Source organism: Agelaius tricolor, unplaced genomic scaffold (genome assembly GCF_023055355.1).
Source record: "Agelaius tricolor isolate 1412-34295 unplaced genomic scaffold, bAgeTri1.0.p SCAF_69, whole genome shotgun sequence".
Lineage (NCBI taxonomy): Eukaryota > Metazoa > Chordata > Aves > Passeriformes > Icteridae > Agelaius > Agelaius tricolor.
In genome coordinates this window covers 110,007-137,005 of record NW_027269329.1, presented here as the reverse complement: position 1 = coordinate 137,005, position 26,999 = coordinate 110,007, and the positions used below count along the sequence as shown (strand labels likewise).

Sequence of the window (26,999 nt, the reverse complement as noted above, 5' to 3'; positions counted from 1 at the left end):
TACTCGGTGGGGGAGGCAGCACCGGGACCGGATTGGGCCGAACCGGGACCGGGCGGGGACTGAACCGGGCCCTTCCCGGTACCGGAGAGCGACAGCGCGGGGTCCGACCCCCTCCCGGTGCTACACGGGCGCTGCTTCGTGTCCGCCCATTTCCCGGTACCGACGACTAACCGAGCGACCCCCGCTCCTTTCCCGGTACCGGAGCGGCCCCGTTCCATCCCCGGGGCCGCTCCAAGCCGTGTCCCCTCTATCCCACAGCCCCGGTGCCCCCGCCATGCTGCCCCGGGCCGCTTGGGCGGCTCTCCGGTAACACCGGGCGGCTCTCCGGTAAAACCGGGCGGCTCTCCGGTAACACCGGGCGGCTCCCCGGTAACACCGGGCGGCCCCGCGATGCTGCGGCGGCTGCTGGAGCGGCCGTGCTCGCTGGCGCTGCTGGTCGGGTGCCAGTTCGCCTTCGTGGCGTATTTCTCGCTCGGTGGCTTCCGGAACCTCACGGCGCTGTTCGGTCGTTCCGCCGGTCCCGCCGTGGATTATTCCCGGACCCACGACGTGTACGCCAACCTCAGCCGCGTCGGTGGCGGCAGCGGCACCGGGAACGGCCCCGCAGCCACGCCGGACCCCGCGCGGCCGCTGCCGTTCTGCCCCGAGAGGTCGCCGTTCCTCGGTGAGACCGGGGGGAACCGGGACAGGAACGGGGGAAACGGGAGAGACCGGGGGGAACCGGGAAGGGGGAACCGGGACAGGAACGGGAGCACCGGGGAGAGAACGGAGACCCCTGAGGAGGAACCGGGAGGGGAACGGAGACCCCCGGGAGGAAAACCGGGACAGGAACGGGAGAGACCGGGGGGAACCGGGACGAGAACGGGAGGGGAACGGAGACTCCCGGGGAGGGAAGCGGGAGGGGAACGGGAGCAGCGGAGGGGAGAACGAGGAGGGGGGAGGAAGAACCGGGGACCCCCGGGGGGGTGGGGAAGGACCGAGGAGTGACCCCTCCCCGTGGGAGGAGGAACCGGGGCCGCCCCTTTCCCGGTAAAGAGCCGGTGTCAGCCCCTTTCCCGGTAAAGAGCCGGTGTCGGCCCCTTTCCCGGTAAAGAGCCGGTATCGGCCCCTTTCCCCGGTACTGAACCGGTTCCCGCCGCTCCCGGGAAGGGCCCGACCCTTTCCCTTTCCCGGGCAGTCGAACCGGTCTGACCGGGTCCCTTCCCCCCCCCGTTCCTGTCCCGGGAAGGAGCCGCCCCCTCCCCTCCCCCTCCCGGGACAGAACCGGGCCGGGAAGGGAAATCTGGGGGGGGGGGGGGGGGGGGGGCAAAGCCCGGGACCCCCGGGTTGGGGTGGGGGGGGACAAACCCGGCCCAGTTTGGGGGGGGCACTGAGGGGACACCCCCAGCCCCGCTCAGTGCCCTCGGTGCCCCCCAGCCCAGTATGGACCAGCAGGGGACACCCCCAGCCCGGTTTGGGACACTGGGGGGACACCCCCAGCCCCGCTCAGTGCCCCCCTCAATGCCCTCAGTGCCCCCCAGCCTGTGCCAGTTGCCCCCAGTGCCCCTCTCAGTGCCCCCCAGTGCCCCCCTCAGTGCCCCCCTCAGTGCCCCCCAGCCCAGTATGGACCAGCCGGGGACAACCCCAGCCCGGTTTGGGACACTGAGGGGACACCCCCAGTGCCCCCCTGAGTGCCTCCAATGCCCCCCAGACCCCTCTGAGCATCCCCTCCCCACAGTGGGCCCCCAATGCCCCTCTCAGTGCCCCTCAATGCCCCTCTCAGTGCCCCCTCTCAGTGCCCCTTCCCCACAGTGGGTCCCTGGCCATTCCAATGCCCCCCAATGCCCCTCTCAGTGCCCCCCAATGCCCCTCTGATGCCCCCTCTGATGCCCCCTCCTCACAGTGCCCCCCAATGCCCCCTCTCAGTGCCCCCTCCCCACAGTGGCCCCCTGGCTGTCCCAGTGCCCCCCAATGTCCCCCAATGCCCCCCCTGATGCCCCCTCCCCACAGTGGGCCCCCCTCTGATGCCCCCTCCCCACAGTGGCCCCCTGGCCATTCCAATGTCCCCCAATGCCCCCTCTGATGCCCCCTCCCTACAGTGGGCCCCCTGGCCCTCTCAGTGCCCCCCAATGCCCCCTCTGATGCCCCCTCCCTACAGTGGGCCCCCTGGCCATTCCAATGCCCCTCTCAGTGCCCCCAATGCCCCCTCTGATGCCCCCTCCCCACAGTGGCCCCCTGGCTGTCCCAGTGCCCCCCAATGTCCCCCAATGCCCCCTCTGATGCCCCCTCCCCACAGTGGGCCCCCTGGCCGTCTCCTTCTCCCGGCTGCCATCGCTGGAGCAGATCCAGGCCAAGAACCCGGGGGTGCGGCGGGGGGGGGCGGTACCGGCCCCCCCAGTGCGAGGCGCGCTCCAGGACCGCTGTCATCGTCCCCCACCGCAACCGCGAGGGCCACCTGGGCCACCTGCTCTACTACCTGCACCCCTTCCTGCAGCGCCAGCAGCTGCACTACGGCATCTACGTGGTGCACCAGGTGCCAGGGGCGGGCTCTGGGGGGTGCCCAGGGGGTTTGGGGGGGTCCTCAGGGGGTCTGGGGGGGTCCTCAGGGGGTTTGGGGGGTGCCCAGAGTGGTTTTGAAGGAGTTTGGGGGATCCCCAGGGTGGTTTGGGGGGGTCCTCAGGGGGTCTGGGGTGTGCCCAGAGTGGTTTTGAAGGAGTTTGGGGGGTCCTCAGGGGGTTTGGGGGGGTCCACAGGGGGTTTGGGGGGTGCCCGGGGGGTTTGGGGGGACCACAGGGTGGCTTTGAAGGGGTTTGGGGGATCCCCAGGGTGGTTTGTGGGGGTCCTCAGGGGGTCTGGGGGGTGCCCAGAGTGGCTTTGAAGGAGTTTGGGGGATCCCCAGGGGGTCTGGGGGGGTCCTCAGGGGGTTTGGGGGGTGCCCAGGGTGGTTTTGAAGGAGTTTGGGGGATCCCCAGGGTGGTTTGGGGAGTCCCCAAGGAGGGTTAGGGGAGGTTTGGGGGGTCTCCATGTGGGTTTGGGGGGGTCCACAGGGTGTTTGGGGGGTGCCCAGGGTGGCTTTGAAGGAGTTTTGGGGATCCCCAGGGTGGTTTGAGGCGGTTTGGGGGGGTCCCTAGGGATCCCCAGGGTGGTTTGAGGTGGTTTGGGGAGTCCCCAGGGTGGGTTAGGGGAGGTTTGGGGGGTCCTCAGGGGGTTTGGGGGGTGCCCAGGGTGGTTTTGAAGGAGTTTGGGGGATCCCCAGGGTGGTTTGGGGGGTCCTCAGGGGGTCTGGGGGGGTCCTCAGGGTGTTTGGGGGGTGCCCAGAGTGGCTTTGAAGGGGTTTGGGGGATCCCCAGGGTGGTTTGAGGTGGTTTGGGGAGTCCCCAGGGAGGGTTAGGGGAGGTTTGGGGGGTCCTCAGGGGGTTTGGGGTGGTCCACAGGGGGTTTGGGGGGTGCCCAGGGTGGTTTTGAAGGAGTTTTGGGGATCCCCAGGGTGGTTTGGGGGGGTCCCTAAGGATCCCTAGGGTGGTTTGAGTCAGTTTGGGGGGTCCCCATTGGTGGTTTGAGGTGGTTTGAGGGGTCCCTGGGGTGGGTTAAAGGTGGTTTGGGGGGTCCCCAGGATATTTTGGGGTGACCCCAGGAGATTTTGGGGTGTCCCCAAGCTGGGAACTGCACGTTTAACCAGGCCAAGCTGCTGAACGTGAAGGGCTGGTTTAGAGGTTTAGGGGATGGTTTAGAGGGGATGTTTTGGGGTGACCCCAGGACATTTTTGGGGTGACCCCAGGAGATTTTGGGGTGTCCCCAGGCCGGGAACTGCACGTTTAACCGGGCCAAGCTGCTGAACGTGGGCGTGAAGGAGGCGCTGAAGGACGAGGACTGGGACTGCCTGTTCCTGCACGACGTGGACCTGATCCCCGAGAACGACCACAACCTCTACACCTGCGACCCCTGGAACCCCAAACACGCCTCGGTGGCCATGAACAAATTCGGGTACAGGTGAGCCAGGCCCTGGGGACACCTTGGGGACACCTTGGGGGGGGCACAGAGGCTGTGACGTTGTCCTGAGTGGGACACGAGGGGTGTTCTGTCACCTTTGGGGTGACACAGAGGGTGTGGCATTGCCATGGGTGGGACATGGGAAGGTGTCTTGCCACCTTGGGGGGCACAGAGGGTGTGACATTGCCCTGGGGGGACACAGAGGGTGTGACATTGCCCTGGGGGGACACAGAGGGTGTGACAGTGTCCTGGGTGGGACATGAGGGGTCTTCTGTCACCTTGGGGGGGACACACGGAGTGTGTGACAGTGTCCTGGGTGGGGCATGGGAAGGTGTCCTGTCACCTTAGGGGACACAGAGTGTGTGGCATTGTCCTGGGTGGGACATGAGGGATGTTCTGTCACCTTGGGGGGGACACAAGGGGTGTGGCATTGCCATGGGGGTGTGACCCTGCCCTGGGGGGACACCGAGGGTGTGACAGTGTCCCCTGTGTCCCCAGCCTGCCGTACCCGCAGTATTTCGGGGGGGGTCTCGGCGCTGACCCCTGACCAGTACATGAAGATCAATGGGTTCCCCAACGAGTACTGGGGCTGGGGGGGCGAGGACGATGACATCGCCACCAGGTAGGGCTGGGGACAGCCTGGGGACAGCCAGGGGACACTGCCACGGCTCGGGGGGTGGCACTTGGGGGGTGGCACCGTGTAACCACTGAGCCAGGGGGACACTGGGGGTGTTCTGTCACCTTGGGGGGGACACAAGGGATGTGGCATTGCCGTGGAGGGGACACAGAGGGTGTGACACTGCCCAGGAGGGGACATGGGGGGTGTGGCATTGTCCTGGGGGGGACACAAGGGGTGGGACATTACCCTGGGGGACACATGGGGGGGGGTCTTGTCACACTGAGGGAGAGGGGACACAGGGATGTCCCCATGCCCTGTCCCCCTCAGGGTGACACGGTGATGATGTCATTGTGTGGTGGCTGTCACTGCCACCCTGGAGCTGTCCTGAGGGCCACCTCGAGGGTGTCCCTGTCCCCTCAGGGTGACACCGTGACCCTCCCTTGTCACTGTCCCCATATTTGTGTCCCCTGCAATGATGTCACTGTGCTGGCTGTCCCTGCCACCCTGGGGGTGTCCCTGTCCCCTCAGGGTGACACCGTGACCCTCCTTTCTCACTGTCCCCATATTTGTGTCCCCTGCAATGATGTCACTGTGTGCTGGCTGTCCCTGCCACCCTGGGGGTGTCCCTGTCCCCTGACCTTCCCTTCTCACTGTCCCCATATTTGTGTCCCCATCGCTGGGGACACGGGGGCTGTCCCAGCGCTCTGGCCCCGCCCTGGGGCTGTGGCTGTCACTGTCCCCGCCCCGGTGCCATTGTCCCCGCCCCAGTGCCATTGTCCCCGCCCCGGTGCCATTGTCGCCGCTGTCCCCTCAGGGTGCGCCTGGCAGGGATGAAGATCTCCCGCCCTCCCATCTCCATCGGCCACTACAAAATGGTCAAACACAAGAGCGACAAAGGCAACGAGGAGAACCCGCACAGGTGGGATGGGCCGGGCTGGGCTGGGCTGGGCTGGGTTGGGTTGGGTTGGGCTGGGCTGGGCTGGGTTGGGCCGGGTTGGGCCGGGTTGGGCTGGGTTGGGCCGGGTTGGGCTGGGCTGGGCTGGGCTGGGCTGGGTTGGGTTGGGCTGGGCTGGGTTGGGTTGGGTTGGGTTGGGTTGGGCTGGGCTGGGTTGGGTTGGGCTGGGTTGAGCTGGGCTGGGCTGGGTTGGGTTGGGTTGGGTTGGGCTGGGCTGGGCTGGGTTGGGTTGGGCTGGGTTGAGCTGGGCTGGGCTGGATTGGGTTGGGTTGGGCTGGGCTGGGCTGGGTTGGGTTGGGCTGGGTTGAGCTGGGCTGGGCTGGGTTGGGTTGGGTTGGGCTGGGCTGGGCCGGGCCGGGCTGGGTTGGGTTGGGCTGGGTTGGGCTGGGTTGGGTTGGGCTGGGTTGGGCTGGGTTGGGTTGGGTTGGGTTGGGTTGAGCTGGGTTGGGTTGAGCTGGGTTGGGTTGGGTTGGGCTGGGCTGGGCCGGGCTGCGCTGGGCGCCCCCGAGGGGCCAGAGGGGACGCGGCTGTGACACCGAGGGGACAGAGGGGACGTGGCTGTAACACCGCGGGGACAGAGGGGACGCGGCTGTGACACCGAGGGGACAGAGGGGACGTGGCTGTAACACTGCGGGGACAGAGGGGACGCGGCTGTGACACCGAGGGGACAGAGGGGACGTGGCTGTAACACTGCGGGGACAGAGGGGACGCGGCTGTGACACCGCGGCGCTGTCGCGGCCAGGTTCGATCTGCTGGTGCGGACGCAGCGCACGTGGACGCAGGACGGGATGAACTCGCTCAGTTACGCGCTGCTGGCGCGGGAGCTGCGCCCGCTCTACACCAACCTCACGGCCGACATCGGCTGCGACCCCCGCGCCCGGCCCCGCGCCGCCCCCGCCGCCGCCGCCGCCGCCGCCGCCAGCCGCTTCCGGCAGGAGATGCTGCGCAAACCCCCCCGCGGGGACCTGCCCGGCCTGGCACTGTCCCCTCCCCGCGGCGACAACGGCAGCGCGGCCACGCCCCGCGGAGGAGAGGGGACGGCGACAGGGACAGGGACAGGGACAGTGACAGCAGCGCGGGGGGGGAATCAGAGCGTGGCGCCACCCCCCCCACCCTGAGCGACCCCAACCCCGATGGAGACCCCCGGGGATGGTGTGGACTCTGGGCTGGGGGGGACAGGGCAGGGGACACCACCCCAGGGGGGACAGGGACACCCCCAAGGGGGACAGGGACACCCCAAGGGGGACAGGGACATCCCCAGAGGGGACAGGGACACTCCTGAGGGGAACAGGACAGGGGACACCCCCGGGAGGGGACACGACTCACCGGGGGCTGGCCCGGCCCTGCCTCTCCCCACCCCTGAATGGGTTTTGGGGTCCCTGGTGGGGTTTTGGGGTCCCCAGATCGGTTTTAGGGTCTCCAGATCAGTTTTTGGGGTCCCCGGTGGGGTTTTGAGGTCCCCAGATCAGTTTGGGGGTCCCAGGCTGGGTTTTGGGGTCCCCAGTGGGGTTTTGAGGTCCCCAGATCAGTTTTGGGGGTCCCTGGTGGGGTTTTGAGGTCCCCAGATCAGTTTTGGGGTCCCCGGTGGGGTTTTGAGGTCCCCAGATCGGTTTTGGGGTCCCCGGATGGGTTTTGGGGTCCCAGGCCAGGTTTTGGGGTCCCCGGATGTGTTTTGGGGTCCCCGGCTGGGGCGCGCGGGTATTTATTGTATTTATGAGCCGCTCCCTGGACCTTTCTAAAGGGTTTTTTTCAATTAAAAAAAAAAATCATTTTGTCCTACGCTGGCAGCCATGGGGGGCACCCCGGGAATGCTGGGCTGGGGTCAGAGCTCCTGGGGGGACCCCAAAATCTTGGCCACGGCCTCCCTGGCGCCCGCGATGCAGTCGTTGACGGAGACCCCGGAGTAGGAGGCGCCAATGAGGCTCAGGGGCAGCTCCTGCTCCTTCAGGAACCGCTGGATGCGCTCTGGGGGGACAGCGGGGACAGTTGGGGACACTGTGGGGACAGGGGACACCCCCGGGGACAGGGGACAGCCCTGGGGACAGGGGACAGCCCAGGGACAGGGGACAGCCCCAGCCCGATGCTCTCTCACCGAGGCGCTCCCAGTGTCCCAGCGTGTACTGGGGGATGCAGTCCTGGGGACAAGGAGGGGACACATGAGACACTGAGAGCCACCCCCGGAGTGTCACCCACCCAGAGCCACCTCCGGAGTGTCACCCACCCCGGAATGTCACCCCCTTCAAGTGTCACCCACCCAGAGCCACCCCTGAAATGTCACCCACACAGAACGCCCCCCCCCCCCCCCAAAATGTCACCTTCCCAAAGTGCCAGAGCCCCCCAAAATGTCACCCCCCCCCCCCCCAGAATGTCCCCCACCCAAAGTGTCACCCACGCACAGCCCCCTCCCAAAAATGTCACTCACCTGGAGTGTCACCCCCCCCCTCACCCCAAGTGTGTCACCCACCCAGAGCCACCCTGAAATGTCACCCACCCCAAAGTGTCACCCACCTGGAGTGTCACCTCCCTCAAGTGTCACCCACACAGAGCCCCCCCAAAATGTCACCCACCCAGAGCCCCCCTGAAATGTCACCTACCAAAAATGTCACCCACCCAGAGCCCCCCTGGACTGTCACACCCCCAAGTGTCACCAGCCCAGAGACCCCTGAAGTGTCACCCACCCAGAGCCCCCCCCAGGTGTCACCCACCCTGAACACCCCCAAGTGTCACCCACCCAGAGCCCCCCCAGGTGTCACCCAACGCCCCCAGGTGTCACCCAACGCCCCCAGGTGTCACCCACCCAACGCCCCCAGGTGTCCCCACCTGCTGCACCCTCACGATGGCGTTTTTGGGGGTCCCTGCCAGCCCCAGGTGTTCGCTCACGGCCGCCTGTGCCTGGCTCAGCAGCAGCTCCGGGGCCACCAGGGCGGGGTCCCCAAAGCTCTGCTGGAACCAGGCCCCGCCCAGCATCACCTGGGGACACCCAAAATCAGCCCTGGGACACCCACGATGTCCCCAGGGTCACTCAATGTCAGCCCCCCAAAATCAGCCCTGGGACACCCACGGTGTCCCCAGTGCCACCCCCTGCTGGTCCCCAATGTCACCCCTCCCAGATGTCCCCACCGTGAGCTGCAGCGAGGGGGTCCCAGCATCACCTGGGGGACGCTGCCAGCCCCCCAAAACCACCCCTGTCACTCCCTCAGTGTCCCCAGTGTCACCCTCCCGGGTATCCCCACATGATGTCCCCGGTGTCACCCTCCCGGATGTCCCCAGTGTCTCCGCACAATGTCCCCATCATGAGCCCCCCAAAACCACCCCCGTCACCCCCCCAGTGTCCCCCCCGCTAGTGTCCCCAGTGTCCCTCCCAGTGTCCCCAGTGTCCCCCCACGATGTCCCCACCATGAACCCCCCAAATCAATCCTGGCACCCCCCCGGTGTCCCCATTGTCCCCCCCTGGTGTCCCCGGTGTCCCTCCTGGTGTCCCCAGTGTCCCCCCCGGTGTCCCCCTCCCAGTGTCCCCAGTGTCCCCCCCAGTGTTCCCGGTGTCCCCAGTGTCCCCCACGGTGTCCCTCCCAGTGTCCCTGTGTCCCCCTCTGTGTCCCCCCAGTGTCTCCCCCAGTGTCTCCCCGGTGTCCCCCCCGGTGTCCCTCCAGTGTCCCCCCCGATGTCCCCAGTGTCCCCCTCAGTGTCCCCCCCGTGTCCCCCCCGGTGTCCCCAGTGTCCCCCTCAGTGTCCCCCCAGTGCCCCCCAAGTGTCCCCCCAGTGTCCCCGCGGTGTCCCCACCGTCAGGCGCAGCGAGGTCCCCCCGGGGGGTGGCGGGGGTCCCGTCGTGCTCGGGGAACGCCACCGAGTCGTAGACGATGCCCAGGAGCGCCGGGTCCTCCGAGGATGGCACCAGGTGCCCAAAGCCCTGCGGGCGCGGGGGGCGAGCCGGGGTCACCGCGGGTCTGGGGACACCTCGGGGACACCGTGGGGACACCTCGGGGACACCGTGGGGACAGCGGGGAGCGCTCACCGTGACGGGCAGCGCGGCCCCCTCGTACTGCAGGTTGACCACGGCCACGGAGGCGGCCGGGATCGCCCGGAGCTCCCGCGCCAGCGGCTCCGCCTCGGCCGGCAGCGCCCGCGCCAGCGCTGGGGACAGCGGGGACAGCGTCGGGGACACAACGGGGACACAACGGGGACACCGTGGGGACATTGTGGGGACAGCGTCAGTGACACCATGGGGACACTGCAGGGACACCCTCCCCAGCCCATGTGCCGTACCTGAGGCCGGGAGGGCGCTGACAACGTGATCAGCCGTGAGGGTGGCACCGGGCACGGTGAGCTGGGGACACAGCAAGGGACACTGGGGACACTGAGGAGGGGACTGAGGGCAATGGGGACACTGGGGAGGGGACTGAGGGCAATGGGGGCACTGGGGACACTGGGGACAATGGGGACACAGGGAATAGAACTAGGGGCACTGGGGAGGGGACTGGGGACAGTGGGGACATTAGGGACACTGGGGGCAATGGGGACACTGGGAACACTGGGGACAATGAGGAGGCGACTGGGGACACTGGGGACAGGACTGGGGAGGGGACTGGGGACATTGGGGACAGGACTGGGGACACTGGGGACAATGGGAGCAATGGGGACACTGAGCAATGGGGACAATAGGGAGGGGACTGGGGCACTGGGAATAGGACTGGGGACACTGGAGAGGGGACTGGGGACACTGGGGACACTGGGAACAGGACTGGGGGCACTGGGGACATTGGGGAGGGGGTCGGAGTGACTGGGAACCCCCCCTCCCCCAGGGGCACTGGGGACAGTTCCGAGTGACTGGGGACACTGGGGACACCGGGGACACCGGGGAGGGGACGGAGAGCAGGGAGGGCACGCGGGAAGGCACCGGGTGGCACCGGCGGTGTCCCCACCTGCCAGCGGCCGCGGCGGTGGCGCAGGTGCGTCAGGGGCGCGTGGCAGCGCAGCTCGGCCCCGCGCGGGGACACGAAGGCCACCAAGGCGCGCGCCAGGGACTCCATCCCGCCCCGCAGGGACCATTGGCTCCAGCGCTCGGCCCGCGCCCGCCGCGCCAGCCCCGCCTCGGGCCCCGCCGCGCCGCCACCCGCCTGCGGCGACACCGGCGGTGACAACGCGCGGGGAGGGACCCACGGTGTCCCCTGTGCTGGGGTGTCCTCCCCCCGTGTCCCTTGTGCCAGCCCCGGGGTGTCCCCCCCGTGTCCCCTGTGCCAGGGTGTCCCCCCCGTGTCCCCTGTGCCGGGGTGTCCCCCCCGTGTCCCCTGTGCCAGCCCCGGGGTGTCCCTCCCATGTCCCCCTGTGCCAGCCCAGGGGTGTCCCCCCCGTGTCCCCCTGTGCCAGCCCCGGGGTGTCCCCCCCGTGTCCCCTGTGCCAGCCCCGCGGTGTCCCCCCGTGTCCCCTGTGCTGGGGTGTCCTCCCATGTCCCCTGTGCCAGCCCCACAGTGTCCCCCACGCCAGCCCTCAGTGGATCCCGCTAACAGCCAAATCAGGGGTCCCCACGCTGTCACCAACCCAGGGTGTCCCCACGGTGTCACCAACCCGGGGTGTCCTCCCGTGTCCCCTGTCCCAGCCCCGTGGGTTGGACCCATCCAAGGGGTGGCACCCGGAGGTCCCCATAGTGTCCCCCTGTCCCTGTGCCCAGCAGATGCCAGCACCAGCCCCAGCGGTGTCCCCAGGGTGTCCCCAGTGTCGCCACCGTGTGGCAGTGCCAGCCCCAGCGGTGTCCCCAGGGTGTCCCCAGTGTCGCCACTGTGTGGCAGTGCCAGCCCCAGCAGTTCCAGCCCCAGCAGTGCCAGCCCCAGCAGTGTCCCCAGGGTGTCCCCAATGTCCCCAATGTCCCCACCATGTGGCAGTGCCAGCCCCAGCAGTTCCAGCCCCAGCAGTGCCAGCCCCAGCAGTGTCCCCAGTGTCCCCAATGTCCCCACCGTGTGGCAGTGCCAGCCCCAGCAGTGTCCCCAGGGTGTCCCCAATGTCCCCACCATGTGGCAGTGCCAGCCCCAGCAGTTCCAGCCCCAGCAGTGCCAGCCCCAGCAGTGTCCCCAGTGTCCCCAGTGTCCCCAATGTCCCCACCGTGTGGCAGTGCCAGCCCCAGCAGCACAGACCCCCTCTGTCTCTCGGCCTGGAACAGGGCAGGGAAGCAGCTGCGCACGCTCAGGGCCCGGCTGTCCCCGGCAAACACCCCCCGGCACAGGGAATCCACGGCCAGCTCTGCCACCTGGGGACAGGGACAGGGACAGTGACACACAGCCCCCGGCACAGGGAATCCACGGCCAGCTCTGCCACCTGGGGACAGGGACAGGGACAGGGACAGTGACACACAGCCCCCGGCACAGGGAATCCACGGCCAGCTCTGCCACCTGGGGACAGGGACAGGGACAGTGACACAGGGACAGGGGGACAGGGACAGGGACACAAGGACAGGGACAGGGACAGTGACACAGAGACACAGGGACAGGGACACAGGGTCAAAGGAACAGTGGGACAGTGGCAGTGGGACCCCACCCACCCCAGGGAGACGCTGATAAGGCCGGGTGGGGCTTTGGGGTCACTTATCGGGGTTTGGGGTGGGGTTCTCAGGGCTTGGGGTGGGGTCATGGGGGCTTTAGGGGGGTTATGGGGGTTTTGGGGTGTGATGGTGTTTTTGGGGGGATTTTGGGGTGGCTCTGTGGGTTGTTCCAGGGGGGTTTTGGGATGGATCCAGGGTTTTTGGGGTGGATTGGGGGTTTTTGGGGTGGATTTGGGGTTTTTTGGGGCACCCACCTCGGGCCCGAAGCGGCGCTGGGCGAAGCCGTGGGCGCTCTCGTCCGGCCCCGTCCCTGCCGGGGTCAGGAGATCCCGCAGAGCGCTCCAGAGCAGGGCCCGGGAGAACGGGGGGACAGCCCTGAGCAGCCCCCTGGGGACACAGCGGGGACATTGGGGACATTGGGGTGACATTGGGGACAGCCCTGAGCAGCCCCCTGGGGACACAGCAGGGACACAGCGGGGACATTGGGGACAGCCCCGAGCAACCCCCTGGGGACACAGCGGGGACAGCCCTGAGCAAACCCCTGGGGACACAGCAGGGACATTGGGGACAGCAGGGACACACAGGGGCATGGCCCGGAGCACACCCCTGGGGACACAGGGGGGACATTGGGGTGGCACCAGGGACAGGGGGCACGGCCCGCAGCAACCCCCTGGGGACACAACAGGGACAGCAGTGGTGACATTGGGGACAGCAGGGACACACAGGAGGGACATTGGGGACAGCCCTGAGCAACCCCCTGGGGACAGCAGGGACAGGGGGCACGGCCCAGAGCAAACCCCTGGGGACAGAAGGGACAGAGACAGGGCTGGCACCGGGGACAGTGGGGACAGCAGGGGTGGCACTGGGGACAGCCCAGGGTCAAGGGGTGACGCTGGTGACAAGGGACAGGAGGAGGTGGCCCTGGGGGACAAGGGACACCCACGTCAGGCCCGAGGGCAGGGGGTGCAGGGCCCCCCCCAGGTACAGGAATCGGTTCCGTGCTGCCGGGTGCTCCCTGGGGACAGCCAGGACGTCACCGGCCAGCCCCAGCTCTGACACCTGCGGGGACACGGCAGGGACACCAAAACCCATCCAGGGACCCCCCAGGATCCACACGGGGACACCAAAAACCATCCAGGAACACCCAGGATCCACATGGGGACACCAAAAATCATCCAGGAACCCCTAAATTCATCCAGGGACCCCAAATTCATCCAGAGACCCCCCCAGGATCCACACCAGGAACCAAAATCCATCCAGGGACCCCAAATTCATCCAGGGACCCCCAGAATCCACAGCGGGACCCCAAAATTCTCCCAGAGATCCCTAGGATCAATCCAGGGACCCCAAAAATCATCCAGGGACGCCCAGAATTCATCCAGAGATCCCTAGGATCAATCCAGGGACCCCAAAAATCATCCAGGGAGTCCCAAAATTCATCCAGTGACTGCTAGAATTCATCCAGGGACCCCCAGAATCCACACGGGGAGCCCAAATTCATCCAGGGACACCCAGAATCCACACAGGGTCCCCCCAAATTTGTTCAGAGATCGCCAGGATTCATCCAGGGACCCCAAAAAATTCTTCCAGAAACCCACCCAGACCCCTGGGGACCCCTTTGTCACCCCAAACCCAAGCCCGGGGACCTCCCCAAATCCCCCCCAGCCCTCTGGGGACACATCTGTTACCACAAACCCACCCTGGGACCCCTTTGTCACCCCAAACCCAAGCCCAGGGACCCCGGACCCCAATTCAACAGAGCCCCCCCCCAAACCCATTCCCCTGGGGACCCCTCTGACACCCCAAATCCAACCCTAGGGACCCTCAAATCCCCCCCAGCCCTCTGGGGACCCTTCTGCCACCCCAAACCCAGCCCCAAGGACCCCCCAACGCCCACCCTGGGACCCCTCTGATACCCCAGACTCCTCCCAGGACCCCTCCAGCCCCCCAGGGACCCCTCTGGCACCCCAAAACCAGCCCAGGACCCCTCTGGCACCCCAAAACCAGCCCCAAGGACCCCTCAAATCCCCCCCAGCCCTCCAGGGACCCCTTTGGCACCCCAAAACCAGCCCCAAGGACCCCCCAACGCCCACCCTGGGACCCCTCTGGCACCCCAAACCCAGCCCAGGACCCCTCTATCACCCCAAACTCAGCTCCAAGGACACCCCCAAACCCTAGGACCCCCTCTGGCACCCCAAACCCAGCCCCCCCGTACCATGTGCAGGGTCTGGGCCCCCGCGGGCCCCGCGGGCCGGACGCCCCTCGGGCCGTGCTCGAACACGGCGCCCTCGGGGGTTTGGGTGCTCTGCAGCCACCCCCCGAACCGGCCACTGGCCTCCAGCAGCACCACCTGGGGACCCCCGGGACCCCAAATCAACACCGGGAACACCGGGTCACCACCGGGACCCCAAATCACCACGGGGACCCCACAATCACAACCGGGACCCCCGGATCAGCACAGGGACCTTGAGTCACGCCCGGGACCCCCAAATCATCCCCGGGACCCCCGGATCACAACCAGGACCCCCGGGTCACCACCGGGAAGCCCAAACCACCACCGGGACCCCGAATCACAACCGGGACCCCGCGGGAATTGAGACCCTGGGGGAATTGAGGTCCCGGGAGGGAAAAGGGAACCCCGGGGGAATTGGGGTCCCGGGGGAATTGGGAGTCCCGGAGGACACCGGGGGTCTCTGCAGGGATGGGGGTCCCGGGGGTCCCGGGGGTCCCGGAAGAGCGGGAGCCCCGGAGAGGGACGCACACGCGGAGGGGACTTGGGGGTCCCGGAATGGAGCGGGGAAGGTCTGGGGGTCCCGCGGGGAGGGTTCGGGGGTCCCGGGATGGAGCGGGGAAGGTTCGGGGGTCCCGAGGGAAGGTTCGGGGGTCGCACGCTCGCTCACCTTGGGCGGGCGGGGGGCGCGCACCAGGTGGTAGCAGGCGGCCAGGCCGCTGATGCCGCCGCCCACGACGGCCACGGTGGGCGGCATGAGGGGAGCTGGGACGGGCAGGGTCAGAGCGGAGCCGCCGGGAGCCCCCGGTCCCCAGCCCGGTCCCTCAGCCCCGGGACCCTCCCTTCACCTGTCCCGTGTCCGCCGCTCTGGCCACGCCCCTTCCCGCCGGTTATCAGGGGAAGGGGCGGGGCTTAGGGCAGGCGGGCCAATGGGAAGGCGCAGCGCGCTGATGGACAGCGCGCTGTGGCGGGAGGAAGCGCGCCCATGGTGATAAGCCGCGCCCACAACACCACCAGCCAATCATCGTGCAAGGCACGCTGCGGTGACCACGCCTACCTCTAATCAATCATCAACAGGCCACACCTCCATACCAATGTCAGTCAAACGCAAGTCCCACCCCGCTACCATCAAGCCACGCCCCCAAGCCCCCCAAACTCGGCGGTTTTTGGGGTTTTTTTAATAAATTTATTCACAAAACCCCCCGGGGCCGCGCGGGCTGCGGCCGCTCCCCCCGCACCCTTCTCTCCGCGGGTCCGGGGGGCTCCCGGGGGGTTCCCGGCCGATCCCGGGGCAGGGTCCCGGGGCTTCCCCCCGCAGTCCCCGGCTCGCAGGCGGCGGCTCCGCGCGGGGCTCTCAGGCTCTGCGGCCGGGCGGCTCCTCCAGCTCGTAGAACAGCACGTAGCCCTCGCTGGACGGCACCTGGTTCTCGCTGATGGGCGAGACGCTGCGGGGACACCCTCAGCACCGGCCGCGGGGGCTCAGCACCGGGGCAGGGGCACGGGAGGGGCGGGGGACACTGACCGGGAGTCGTTGTAGACGCGCCAGCCGGCGGGGTCGCGGCAGAAAGCCGTGTAGTGCCCGTAGTGCACGCTGCCCGAGTGGTTGCACAGAGCGTACAGGCTGTAGACAGGGCTGCCTGCAGCAGGGTGCGGGGTCAGGTTTAGGATCTTTAGGATCTCCCACCCCAAAAAAACCCCAAAAAACCCCAAAAAACCCCTTCCCTCGGAGCTCTCCTCACCCGCCTTCTCGCTGGCGAACTCGCGCAGGTTGAGCTGCTGCAGCGGGAAGTCCACAAAGACGGAGCATTTCTTGATGGAGTAGCGCGTGGTGGAGAACCTGTTCAGGTCTGCCCGGGGTTAAGGCAGTGGGAAGATGGACGGGGGTGATGACCCTTGTGCTTACCCCCCACCCCTTCCCAAACCCCCCCAAAAAATTTGGGGGTGTCCCCCACCCTCGCTCGGGGCTGATTTCCCAAAGGATACGGAGCACCAGGATGCGTGGGAAGCGCTGGATCGTCAACTTCTTGGTGCTGCGCGTGCGCTGCCGGCACTTGTCACACACCTGAGGGGCCAGGGGACATCAGGGACGTTTTGGGGACAAACCCAGGGGTGCAGGGGGTGTCCCTGGGGGTAGGGGGATAGGGGGGTTCCATCCTCTCACCGGGGCGTTCTCCGAGTCCAGCTCCTCCTCCTTGGTGAAGAGGCTGAAGCAGTCGTGCAGCGAGACCTTGCCCCCGGCAAAGCTTTTCTGCAGGGCCACCAAAATCCCCGGGGAAGGGATTTTGAGGGGTCAGGGGTGGAATTTAGAGGGTGTGAGGAGTTTTTAGTGGGGACCTGAGTGGGTTTTGGAAGGGTCTGAAAGGTTTCTGGGGCGTCTGAAGGGGTTTTTTGGAGGGGTCTGAGCAATTTTTGGACAGGTCTAAAGGGGTTTTTGGGAGGGTCTGAAAGGTTTTTTGCAGTGGTGGGAGGGAAGGGTTTTCTGGGCTGGTGTGGAAGGTTTTTGGAGGGGTCTGAGGAGTTTTTGGGTGGTCTCAGAGGATTTTGGGGTGGTCCGAAGGGTTTTTGGGGGTCTGAAGTGCTTTTGGGGTTTGAAGGGTTTTTGGAGGGGTCTGAAGGTTTTTGGGGTGGTCTGAAGGTTTTTGGACAGGTCTGAAGGGGTTTTGGGTGCTCTGAGGGGGTTTCTGGCAGGGTCTGAGGGGTTTTAGGGGAGTCTGAAGGGTTTTTGTTGGATCTGAAGGGGTTTTGGGAAGTCTGAGGGGGTTTTGGATGGACCTGAAGGGTTTTTAGAGGGATCTGAAGGGTTTTTGGGGGATCTAAGGGGTTTGGGGGGGATCTGAGGGGTTTTTGGGGAGGTCTGACATTTTTGGGGGGGTCTGAGGGATTTTGGGGGGAGTCTGAAGGGTTTCAGAGGGGTCTGAGGGCTTTTTGGGGGGGTCTGAAGGTTTTTGGGTGGGTCTGAAGGGTTTTTAGAGGGGTCTGAAGGGTTTTTGCGGGATCTGAGGGGTTTGGGGGGAATCTGAGGGCTTTTTGGAAGGGTCTGAAGGGTTTTTTGGAAGGGTCTGAAGGGTTTTTAGAGGGGTCTGAAGGGATTTTGGGGGGATCCAAGGGGGTTTCTGAGGGGTTTGGGGGAGTCTGCAGAGTTTTTGGAAGGGTCTGCAGGGTTTTTGGAAGGGTCTGAAGGGTTTTTTGGGGGCTCTGCAGGGTTTTTGGGGGTCACCCCACCCTCACCTTTGGGATGGGCAGCGAGAGGTCGCAGAACACCTCGAAGGTGGTGGAGCGGTAGCCGCAGGCCTGGCACTTGAGGCAGCTCTTCAGCTGCCCCACAAAGAGATCTGGGGGGGCAAAGGGAGGGGTCAAAGGGGGGCACCCCCAGAGCTTTCGGGGTCCCGGGGATGGGGGGGCACAGCCCCATTGCCAGCGCTCACCCACGATCTTGCTGTCCTCCCTCTCCAGGTAGCGCTTCCACATCTGGTTGGCGCGCTCGTCGTCGCTGCGGGAGGCGACACCAGGGTGACACCGGGGCTGTCAGCTGTCCCCAAAATCGGGGTCCCCTCTCCTCAGCAGCCCTGCCCCTTCCTCTCTCACCTGAGCGTTTCGGGGTCCTCCAGGGCCGGGGGTCTCCGTGTGTCCGACAGGATGCTGGGGGTGCGCCGGCCCTTCCTGTTGATCTCCACGTGCAGCCGGTCCATGAAGAACTTGAGGAATTCCTGCGCGTCCTGCTGGCTGCGGGGACACTTTGTGACACTTTGTCCCTTTGGGGGGTCCCCAAAAGGCTGTTTTTAGGGGAGGGGGGTGTATCTCACCTGTAACCCGTGAAGGAGGGCACGTATTTCTGGAACACAGCCTTGAAGCGCCCGGGGTTGACGGCCTCGGAGGAGTCGGGGTGCCAGAGGGCGGCGATGACATCGGCGAAGGCTGAGGGGACAAGGGGGGGGGGACACGGCGGGTTCAGCGCCCCCCAGGGGGGTTCTGGAACGTTCTGGGGGAGCTGTGGGAGTTCTGGGGGGTCTGTCCCACCTTCGGTGAGCTCCTGGGGGGCGCGGGGGCCGGGGGGCTGCTCCTGCTGGAAGTCGCGGCGCAGGCAGTAATCCCGCAGGGGTTTGGTGCTGCTCAGGCACTGCAGCACGGCGTTCATGAAGCACTGAGGGGTGACACGGGCACGTCTGGGCATGTGGCACTGCCACCAGGGAGCCCTCAGGGTGTCCCTGGTGTCCCCCGTGGGGTTGGGGGTACCCGGGGATGCGATGGGACAGCCGCAAAGAGGCTTGGGGACGCTGAGGGCACCCACAAGGGACATCGAGGGACACTTAAAGGACATCAAAGGGACCCCAGATCCCTCCCACAGGCCAGGACAGGAGGCCTGGGGACTGTGGGGACAGCGCTGTGGGGCTGGGGGACATCCCCAGCAGGATGGGACCACGGCCACTGAGCCTGGGGGACCCTGAGGGGACCCGAGGGGACCCCAAATCCCTCCCGCACCCCAGGACAGACGGACAGGGGGGCTGGGAACCCCGAGGTGACCCCAAATCCATCCCACACCCCAGAACACAGGGACAGGAGGGCTGGGGACCCTGGGGACAGTGCTGTGGGGCTCTGGGAATGTGACATCCCAGCAGGACAAGAAGATGGGACCATGGCCACCAAGGCTGGGGGACCCCAAATCCCTCCCACAGCCCAGGACAGATGGACAGGAGGGCTGGGGACCCCGAAATGACCCTAAGGTGACCGTAAATCCCTCCTGCACCCCAGGACAGAGGAACAGGAGGGCTGGGAACCTCGAGGTGACCCCAAATCCATCCCACACCCCAGGACAGAACGACAGGAGGGTTGGGGACCCTGAGATGACGCTGAGGTGACCCCAAACCCATCCCACAGCCCAGAACACAGGGTCAGGATGATTGGGGGACCCCGAGGTAACTCCAAACCCATCCCACAGCCCAGGACACAGGGACAGGAAGGCTGGGGACCCCGAGATGACCCCGAGGTGACCCTAAATCCATCCCACAGCCCAGGACAGAAGGACAGGAAGGTTGGGAACCCTGAGGTGAGCCCGAATCCCTCCCACAGCCCAGAACACAGGGACAGGAGGGTTGGAGACCCCGAGGTAACCCCAAATCCCTCCCACACCCCAGGACACAGGGTCAGGAGGGCTGGCGGACCCCGAGGTAACTCCAAACCCATCCCACAGCCCAGGACACAGGGTCAGGAGGGCTGGGGACCCCAAGATGACCTCAAATCCATCCCACAGCCCAGGACAGAGGGACAGGAAGGTTGGGAACCCTGAGGTGGCACCAAACCCATCCCACAGCCCAGAACACAGGGACAGGAAGGTTGGGGACCCCGAGATGACCCCGAGGTAACCCCAAATCCCTCCCACACCCCAGAACACAGGGTCAGGAGGGCTGGGGGACCCCGAGGTGACCCCAAAACCCCCTGGGCAGGGCCGAGCCGCCCTCTTACCGTGTTGCCCAAATTCCTGAGGCCGACGTGGCCCGAGCCCAGCAGCAGCGCGTGGTGGGTCTGGGTGTGGGGACACAGCGAGGGACACCCGGTGAGCCGCGCCCCCTCCTCCGGGATGTCCCCCCATCCTCCCCGGCTGTCCCCGGGTGCCACCGCCGGTGGCTTCACCTCGCCGGTGACCAGCAGCAGCCCCATGACCGCCGTGTGCACCACGGACTCGGAGATGTCGGCGGCGCCGCGGGTTGGGAGCTCCCGGCGGGGCAGCAGCGAGCGCTGCAGCTTCCGCGGCAGCTCCACCAGCGTGGCTCCCTGCAGCCCCGGCATGGCGGCACCGGCTCCGTGCCACCAGAGCCTCGGTGGCATCGGTGGCATCGGTCACCAGGGCTGGCCTGTCCCCCCACCCCGCTCCTCCCTCAGCTCATTAGCTGATCCGATTTCTCCCCCCCGCCCCGTGCTATTCTGGGCAACACAAGGCTCATCCCAGGGGATTAATTAGCTGGAGCTGCCCATAGGGATAGTGAGGGGTGCTGAGGTAAACAGCCCCCCAAAAATCCCTCCCTGGTTTCCAGCCGAGGGGGTTTGGGGGCCTGGCGGGGCTGAGGGACGCCCCTGGTGTCCCTGAAGGGGGACAAGGCCGGGTGGCCGGGCCTTGGTGGCGTTTTGGGGATTACGATTCCCCCACACGTGGCCAGGCAGGTGAGGGATGATGGAGGGGGGGAGCGGATGCGGAAACGGGGAGGGGGCAGCGGCCAGCTCGGTGTCACCTCAGTGTCACCAGGGTGTCACCGGTCACCCGTGGTCACCCTGGAGATGTGGGGACAGAAGCCAGAGCCACAAGGATGGGACCAGCCCCCAGAGCAGCGACCCCCCCCAACCAAGAGCCGTAGGGGTCCCCAAAACAGGACTGGAGCGGGGACAGGTGAGAGTGCCACCACTGTGTCACCCTGGCGATGTCACCGAGCCTGAGCGGGGACACTGCGGGGGTCACAAAATGTCCCTGAGGATGGGGACAGCATGGGGGCCTTAAAATGTCCCCAAAGCTGGGGACTCTGGAGGGTCTCAAAATGTCCCCAAGGCTCGGGACACTGCAGGGGTCTCAAAATGTCCCCAGAGCTGGGGACAGCATGGGGGTGACAAAATGTCCCTGAGGATGGGGACAGTGTAGGGGTCTCAAAATGTCCCCAAGGCTGGGGGCAGTGTGAGGGTCTCAAAGTGTCCCAAAAGCTGGGGACACTGAGAGGGTCTCAAAATGTCCCCAAAGGTGGGGACACTGTAGGGGTCTTAAAATGTTCCCAAGGTTGGTGACACTGTTGGGGTCTGAAAATGTCCCCAGAGCTGAGGACAGCATGGGGATCTCAAAGTGGGGACATTGTGGGGGTCTCCACATGTCCTCAAGGCTGGGGACACTGAGAGGGTCTCAAAATGTACCCAAAGGTGGGGACACTGCAGGGCTCTTAAAATGTCCCCAGAGCTGGCGACACTGCACGGATCTCAAAACGTCCCCAGGGCTGGGGACACTGCGGGGGTCTCAAAACGTCCCCAAAACTGGGGGCACTGCGGATGTCTCAAAGCATCCCCAAAACTGGGGACAGCATGGGAGTCACACCACATCCCCAAAACTGAGAGGCTCTGAAAACGTCCCCAGGGCTGGGGACACGGCTGTCCCGGGCCACACCCCTCCCGCCCCCGGCTCTTACCGCGGCCGCCTTGTCCTCGTTCCGGCCGCCGGGCGCGGGGCTGCCGGGGCCGTGGCTGAACGGGGGCTCGGCCCGGGCGCGGGGGCCGCCCTCGGGGCGCACGGAGAGCAGCGCCGCGGTGCCTTTGCCGTCGGGCCCGGCGCTCACGGTCACCCTGCGCAGCGAGGAGCTCCTGCGGAGCGCCAACGCGCCCGCACCCAGCGGGTGCCCGCAGTCCCTGAGCACCAAGCGGCTCAGCGCCACCGCCACGTCCTCGGCGCGGCAGGGGACACCGGCGACACCGCCACCGCCACCGCCGCCTCCTCCCTGGCTCAGGTCGCCGATGCTGATGGATTTGGAGCGGGCCAGGTTGCTCCGGCGGCGCTCGGCCGCGCTGGGCAGCGAGAAGGAGGCGCTGCCGGGCACCTGCGGGGCGCCCCCGGGCACCCTCACGCCGTGATCGGCCTTGAGCGGCCCCCGGCGTCCCCCCGGCCCGCGGGGAGCGGGGTCCCCCCGTTTGGCCGCCCGGCCCCGTTCCAGCTCCAGCTTTTTGGGGCGGGGGTCGTCGGGGGGCGGCGGGGGCCTGGGGGGCAGCAGGCGCAGTTTGGGGGCCGGGGAGAGCCCGTTGGGGGCCGCATGGCGCTCCTGGCTCAGCGCTCGGTGCCCGCTGGGCAGGCGGGAGCCCGCCCGGGGCTGCGCCGTCACCACGGCACCGGCACCGGGGTCCCTGGCGCGGCCCAGGCGGTGCTCCGAGGCCTGGGGCATGGCGGGGCCTGCGGGGACAGCGACAGCATGGTGACAAAGTGGCAGGGCCACGGGGAGGGGTGGCACAAGGGCGCGGGGAAGGGGCACCCACCTGCTCACAGCCCCCCGCGCCCGGCGGCCGGACACAGCGTCCCGTCGGCGGGGGCCCTGCGGGGACACGGCGTCACCGAGGGGACCCCAAAGCGCGGGGAACCCCAAAAGCTCAGGGGGACACCAAAGCTCGGGGGGACCCCAAAGCTCGGGGGACCCCAAAAGCTCAGGGGGACACCAAAGCCTCGGGGGGACCTCAAAGCTCGGAAGAACCACAAAGTCTCAGGGCATCCCAAAGCTCTGGGAACCCCAAAGCCTCAGGGCATCCCAAAGCCTCGGGGGATTCCAAAACCTCAGGGGGGACCCCAAAGCTCGGGGGGACCCCAAAGCGGTTCCGGCACCCCAGGGCCCGCAGCCCCCCGCAATCCCGGGGTTCCCCCAAAGCGGTTCCCGCACCCCCGGGGCCCGCAGCCCCCCGCAATCCCAGGGGTCTCCCCAAAGCGGTTCCCGCACCCTCAGGCTCAGCCCCCCGCAATCCCCGGGTCCCCCCAAAGCGGTTCCCGCACCTCTGAGCTCAGCCCCCCGCAATCCCGGGGGTCCCCCCAAAGCGGTTCCGGCACCCCCGGGCTCAGCCCCCCGCAATCCCGGGGGTCCCCCCAAAGCGGTTCCGGCACCCCCGGGCTCAGCCCCCCGCAATCCCCGGTGGTCCCCCCCAATGCGGTTCCCGCACCCCGGGGCCCGCAGCCCCCCGGGACCCCTCCCGGTGCCCCCATCACCCCCCGCCCCTCGGGGCCCCGCCCCCCTCTGCCAGCCCGGGGTCCCTCACCGGGGGTGTCCCCTGTGCCCCCCCCCATCCCGGTTCCCCCCTCCGCTATCCCGGGGCCCCCCGTGAGGCGTTCCCGCTGCCCCCCTCATCATCTCGGTACCCCCCCGCCTTCAGGGGCCCTGTCCCGCACCCCCCGCCCGGCCCCGCCGCTCCCCTGGGGGGGGGTGTCCGCTGTCCCGGAGCCCTCCCAGCCCCAAGTGTGGCCCCCCTCTCCCCCCTGCGCCCCTCGGCGGGGTCGCCCCGCGATCCCCCCGCACCTCCCGCGGGCCGCCATGGCAACAACTCCCGCCGCACCCGCCGCCATCTTTGTGCCTCCCTCGGCCGGCCCCGCCCCCGGCGGCCTCGCCGGCGGATCTGCGCATGCGCCGCCCTCCCGGCCACGCCCCCCGGCGCCGCGCGTCACCATGGAAACCGCGCGGCGTCTTAAAGGGGCCGCGACCCGCGCGGGTTTTTGCGGGGGGGAGACACAAATCCCCTCTGTGTCACCCCCAAAATAACAAACCGCCACTAAATCGGGGTTCAATGTTTATTGGGGAGCAGCAGCGAAGCGGTGGGGAGGGGTGGCAGCAGCTGGGAGGGGAATGGGGGGACCCCCGAGGTGGGGGAACCCCCAAAGTGGGGTGGGGGGACCCCCAAAGTCCCCCCCGCGTTGGTCACTTGTCCTTGTGCTGGATGAGGCCTTTGGAGATCAGGTCCGGGATCTCCACGGCCAGCCAGGGACCCAGCTGTGGGGACAGAGGTCAGTGGTGTGGGGACATCCCCTGGAACGTGCCAACCTCCCTTCAGTGTCACACCCCACCCCCCCACCCCCAAAAATGCGACAACCGCCCCCAAAATGTCACCCCCCACCATGGGCGACCCCTCCACAGGATCCCCTCTCCCCACTGTCCCCACACAGGTGACAGCGACCCTCAGTGTCCCCCCCCACCCCAGTGCCACCCCAAGCCCACCCCGGACCCCTCCCAGATCCCTCCAGGGCCCCCCAGGACCCCTCCCCAAGCCCGGTGCCCACCCCCGGTGCCCCCGGTGCTCACCCCCAGTGCCATCAGGTGTGCCAGCCCGAACTTGGGCACGTTCCTGGCCCACAGGGGCTTGAAGTGGTCACTGAGGCAGATCTTACCCCCCCTGGGGGGACACCGAGCCGTCAGATCCCCCCTGGGACCCCCTAGAACCCATCAGACCCCCCAGGATCCCCCAAACCCCCCATGATCCCTCCCCAATTCCCCCCAGACCTTCTCCAAACCACCCCCCGGACCCCCCAAGCCCCTCCCCAAACCCCTCTGGACCCCTGCCAGACCCCCCCCAAGCGCTCCCAGGGCCCTTCCTGGACCCCTCTAAGCCCCAGGACCCCTCCCCAAGCCCCCCCAATCCCCAAAACCCTCCCTAGGATCCCTCCCAAGAACGCCCCAGCCCCCCTGGACCCCCCCAAAGCCCCTCCAGGACCCCTCAAAACTTCTCAGACCTGCCCCAAAACACCTCAAATCCCCCGGGACCCTCCCCAAAGCCCCTGAAAGCCCCCCAAAAGCCCCTCTGACCCCTCCCAGACCCCCCCAGGACCCCCAAAGCCCCCCAGGTCCCCCCTCACCGGTACATCTTGGCGGTTTTCCCGTCCAGCTCGGGGATGGCGATTTCAGGGGCGGTGCCCGGGTACGTCACCGGGATCTGGGGGGACAAGGGGGGGGTCAGCACCTCCTTGGGACCCCCCCAAAACCCCCCCTGTCCCCCGGAGCCCCCTCCTCACCTCGAACTCGATGTTGAACTCGTACTTGAGCAGCTCATGGATGTACCAGCACCTGCCCGACCATCTGGGGACATGGGGGGGACCCTCAGTGACCCACCCCAAAACCCCTCAGTGACCTTTGGACCCCCCAAAACCCCTCAGTGACTCTTGGACCCCCCCGGGACCCCCCTGAGAACCCCCCAAAACCCCTCAGTGACTCCCCCCAAAACCCCTGAGTACCCCTGGGACCCTCCCAAAACCCCCCAGACACCCCTGGAACCCTCCCAAAACCCCTCAGTGACCCCTGTGACCCTCCCTAAACCCCCCAGACCCCCCCTAAGACCCCCCCACGACCCCCTCAGTGTGGGGGAACCCCCTCTGGGACCCCCCAAGGACCTCCCCAGAACCCCCAGGACTCCCCAAAAACCCCTCAGACCCCCCCCTCAGACCCTCCCCTAAACCGCCCAGACCCTCCCAAAGCCTTTCAGAGCCCCCAAAACCCCTCAGAGCCCCCCCCAGGACTCCCCCAAATTCCCTCAGACCCTCCCGGGACCCTTCCCCCGCTGCTGGGACCCCCCCTCCGGTCACCGGAGCGGCCCCGGGGGGTTTGTGACAATCCCGAGGGGGTCCCGGTGTGACCGGGGAGGGGGGGGGTATCCCAGAGCCCCCTCCGCCCTTACCGGGTGCCCTCGGGGTTGGACTCCAGACGGAACCAATCGGTGTCAGCCCGTTTGTTGTTCTCCACGTACTGCCGGGACACCGGGGGGGACGTCACCGGGACCGGGGGGGGTCACCGGGACCGGGAAAGGGACACCGGGAATGGACAGGATTCATGGGGGGACACCGGGGGATGACAGGAGACACTGGGGGGGGGGGGTCACCGGTACCGGGGGAGTCACCGGGGATGGACCGGGGAACACCGGGAGTATTGAGAAGACACCGGGGGGACACGGAGAGTATGGAGGGGACACCGGGGGACACCGGCGGGCACATGGGGGTGGTCTGGGAGGAGGAATAGAGCAGCAGGAGTACACCGGAGCGACACCGCGTGGGGAAAACCGGGAGGGATTTGAGACACCGGGAAAGCACCGAGAGGGAACGGAAGCACGGCCAGGCAGGAACCGTGAGGGGAGGAACGCCACGCACGCACCTGGATGAGCGCCCGGTACTCCTCTCGCAGCCGCTCGGCCCAGCCCTCGCGGTCCCGCGGCCCCGCCGGTGACCGCAGCAGCGGCAGCTCCGCCACCGCCCGCCGCGCTGCCGCGTCCGCCATGGCCGGGCCCCGCCATGCCGCCCCGCCGGAAGTGACGTACGCCGCCACCCCGGCACGGCGCCGCCATCTTGTCTACGGGAGTGGCTGGCGCGATGACGTCATCTCCGCCATCTTGGGTGAGGGCGCGCACGGTGCGTGAGGCGCCGCCGCCATCTTTAGTGAGGGCACAGGGGCGCGGGGGTGGGCGGGGCTTGACTGAGGGGGCGGTACCCACCGCCCAGGGACCGCCCCCTCCTCAGGGACCGCCCCCTCCTCAGGGACCCCCCCTCAAACAGCGACAGGGACCCCACCACCCCAAGGACCCCCCCCAAAGAGCAACCGGGACCCTCCAACAGGCCCAGGGACCCCCCCCACAGCCCAGGGAACCCCCACAGCACCAGGGACCCCTCACAAAACCCCCAGGACCCCCTCACACATCGAGGGACCCCCCACAGCACCAGGGACCCCCTGCCCACCTCAGTTACAGGGACACGGCGGAGGGGGGGGCTCAGGGCTTTATTTGGGTCTGGCACGGGGGTCTCAGGAATGGGTTGGGATCAAGGCGGGGGTCTCAGGGCTGTTTCGGATTCATAGAGGGCTCTGATGAGGTCTTGGAGCTGTATTCAGGCCTATCCTGGTGGGTCTCAGGGCTGTGTCGGGGTCTGTATGGGGGTCTCAGGGTTGTGTCGGGGTCCATGTGGGGCTCTCAGGGCTGTTTTGGGGTCTGTGTGGGGGTCTCAGGAGGTCTTGAGGCTGTGTCTGGGCCCATCCTGGGCATCTCAGGGCTCAGTCCAGGTCCATGCGGGGCTCGCGAGGGCTCTCAGGCTCTCTCGGGGGTCTCAGGGGGTCTCAGGGGGTCTCGGGGGTCTCTCCCTGCCCCTCGGCCCGGCCCAGCCGCAGCAGGGATGAGAACAGCCCCATCACGTTGTTCTGCAGCTCCCGGGCCAGCGGCTCCAGCTGTTTGTTAG

The 26,999-nt window shown here is 67.3% G+C and overlaps 4 protein-coding genes and 1 long non-coding RNA gene across 5 annotated transcripts; 2 read left to right on the top strand and 3 right to left on the bottom strand.

Moving 5' to 3' along the window:
- The first annotated feature begins 390 nt into the window (after positions 1-390).
- Positions 391-7,322, top strand: B4GALT3 (beta-1,4-galactosyltransferase 3). The gene is given in 8 exon segments (XM_071417290.1): positions 391-664; positions 2,276-2,349; positions 2,351-2,512; positions 3,779-3,969; positions 4,468-4,489; positions 4,491-4,591; positions 5,403-5,507; positions 6,286-7,322. Coding segments are annotated over 8 exon segments (1,305 nt in total). The 3' UTR covers positions 6,662-7,322.
- On the bottom strand, positions 7,272-15,218 carry PPOX (protoporphyrinogen oxidase). The gene is given in 14 exon segments (XM_071417295.1): positions 7,272-7,508; positions 7,636-7,678; positions 8,364-8,513; positions 9,324-9,365; positions 9,367-9,450; positions 9,556-9,674; positions 9,807-9,867; positions 10,463-10,655; positions 11,636-11,781; positions 12,327-12,459; positions 13,016-13,131; positions 14,288-14,422; positions 14,973-15,067; positions 15,151-15,218. Coding segments are annotated over 13 exon segments (1,452 nt in total). The 5' UTR covers positions 15,060-15,067; positions 15,151-15,218; the 3' UTR covers positions 7,272-7,365.
- On the top strand, positions 11,023-11,689 carry LOC139584937 (uncharacterized). Its single transcript, XR_011676885.1, has 3 exons — positions 11,023-11,286; positions 11,450-11,492; positions 11,562-11,689. It is a non-coding gene; the product is annotated as an uncharacterized lncRNA (long non-coding RNA).
- A 247-nt stretch (positions 15,219-15,465) lies between the features above and the next one.
- Positions 15,466-23,404, bottom strand: USP21 (ubiquitin specific peptidase 21). Its single transcript, XM_071417303.1, has 14 exons — positions 23,317-23,404; positions 22,295-22,350; positions 21,460-22,211; positions 19,763-19,822; positions 18,320-18,443; positions 18,106-18,217; positions 17,888-18,025; positions 17,728-17,792; positions 17,531-17,634; positions 16,464-16,550; positions 16,286-16,364; positions 16,042-16,149; positions 15,825-15,939; positions 15,466-15,747 (listed from the first exon to the last, which is right to left on the bottom strand). The coding sequence occupies exons 3-14, from the start codon at positions 22,201-22,203 to the stop codon at positions 15,657-15,659; spliced, it is 1,827 nt and encodes a 608-aa protein (XP_071273404.1). The 5' UTR covers positions 22,204-22,211; positions 22,295-22,350; positions 23,317-23,404; the 3' UTR covers positions 15,466-15,656.
- A 167-nt stretch (positions 23,405-23,571) lies between these two features.
- On the bottom strand, positions 23,572-26,096 carry UFC1 (ubiquitin-fold modifier conjugating enzyme 1). The gene is made up of 6 exons (XM_071417304.1): positions 25,930-26,096; positions 25,460-25,527; positions 24,801-24,864; positions 24,645-24,721; positions 24,094-24,184; positions 23,572-23,784 (listed from the first exon to the last, which is right to left on the bottom strand). The coding sequence occupies exons 1-6, from the start codon at positions 26,050-26,052 to the stop codon at positions 23,713-23,715; spliced, it is 495 nt and encodes a 164-aa protein (XP_071273405.1). The 5' UTR covers positions 26,053-26,096; the 3' UTR covers positions 23,572-23,712.
- Between the last annotated feature and the right edge of the window lie 903 nt (positions 26,097-26,999).

Bases quoted from the DNA above. Each gene is read 5' to 3' on its own strand.
- USP21 (XM_071417303.1), bottom strand. From the start codon at position 22,203: ATGCCCCAGGCCTCGGAGCACCGCCTGGGCCGCGCCAGGGACCCCGGT. The intron at 16,150-16,285 runs GTATCCTTTGGG...AACCCCGGGCAG, and splicing joins CCCACGCATCCTGGTGCTCC to ACCTGAACAGGTTCTCCACC. The intron at 15,940-16,041 runs GTGAGGAGAGCT...ACCCTGCTGCAG, and splicing joins GTTCGCCAGCGAGAAGGCGG to GCAGCCCTGTCTACAGCCTG.
- UFC1 (XM_071417304.1), bottom strand. From the start codon at position 26,052: ATGGCGGACGCGGCAGCGCGGCGGGCGGTGGCGGAGCTGCCGCTGCTG. The intron at 25,528-25,929 runs GTGCGTGCGTGG...GTGTCCCGGCAG, and splicing joins AGTACCGGGCGCTCATCCAG to TACGTGGAGAACAACAAACG. The intron at 24,865-25,459 runs GTAAGGGCGGAG...CCATGTCCCCAG, and splicing joins TCCAACCCCGAGGGCACCCG to ATGGTCGGGCAGGTGCTGGT.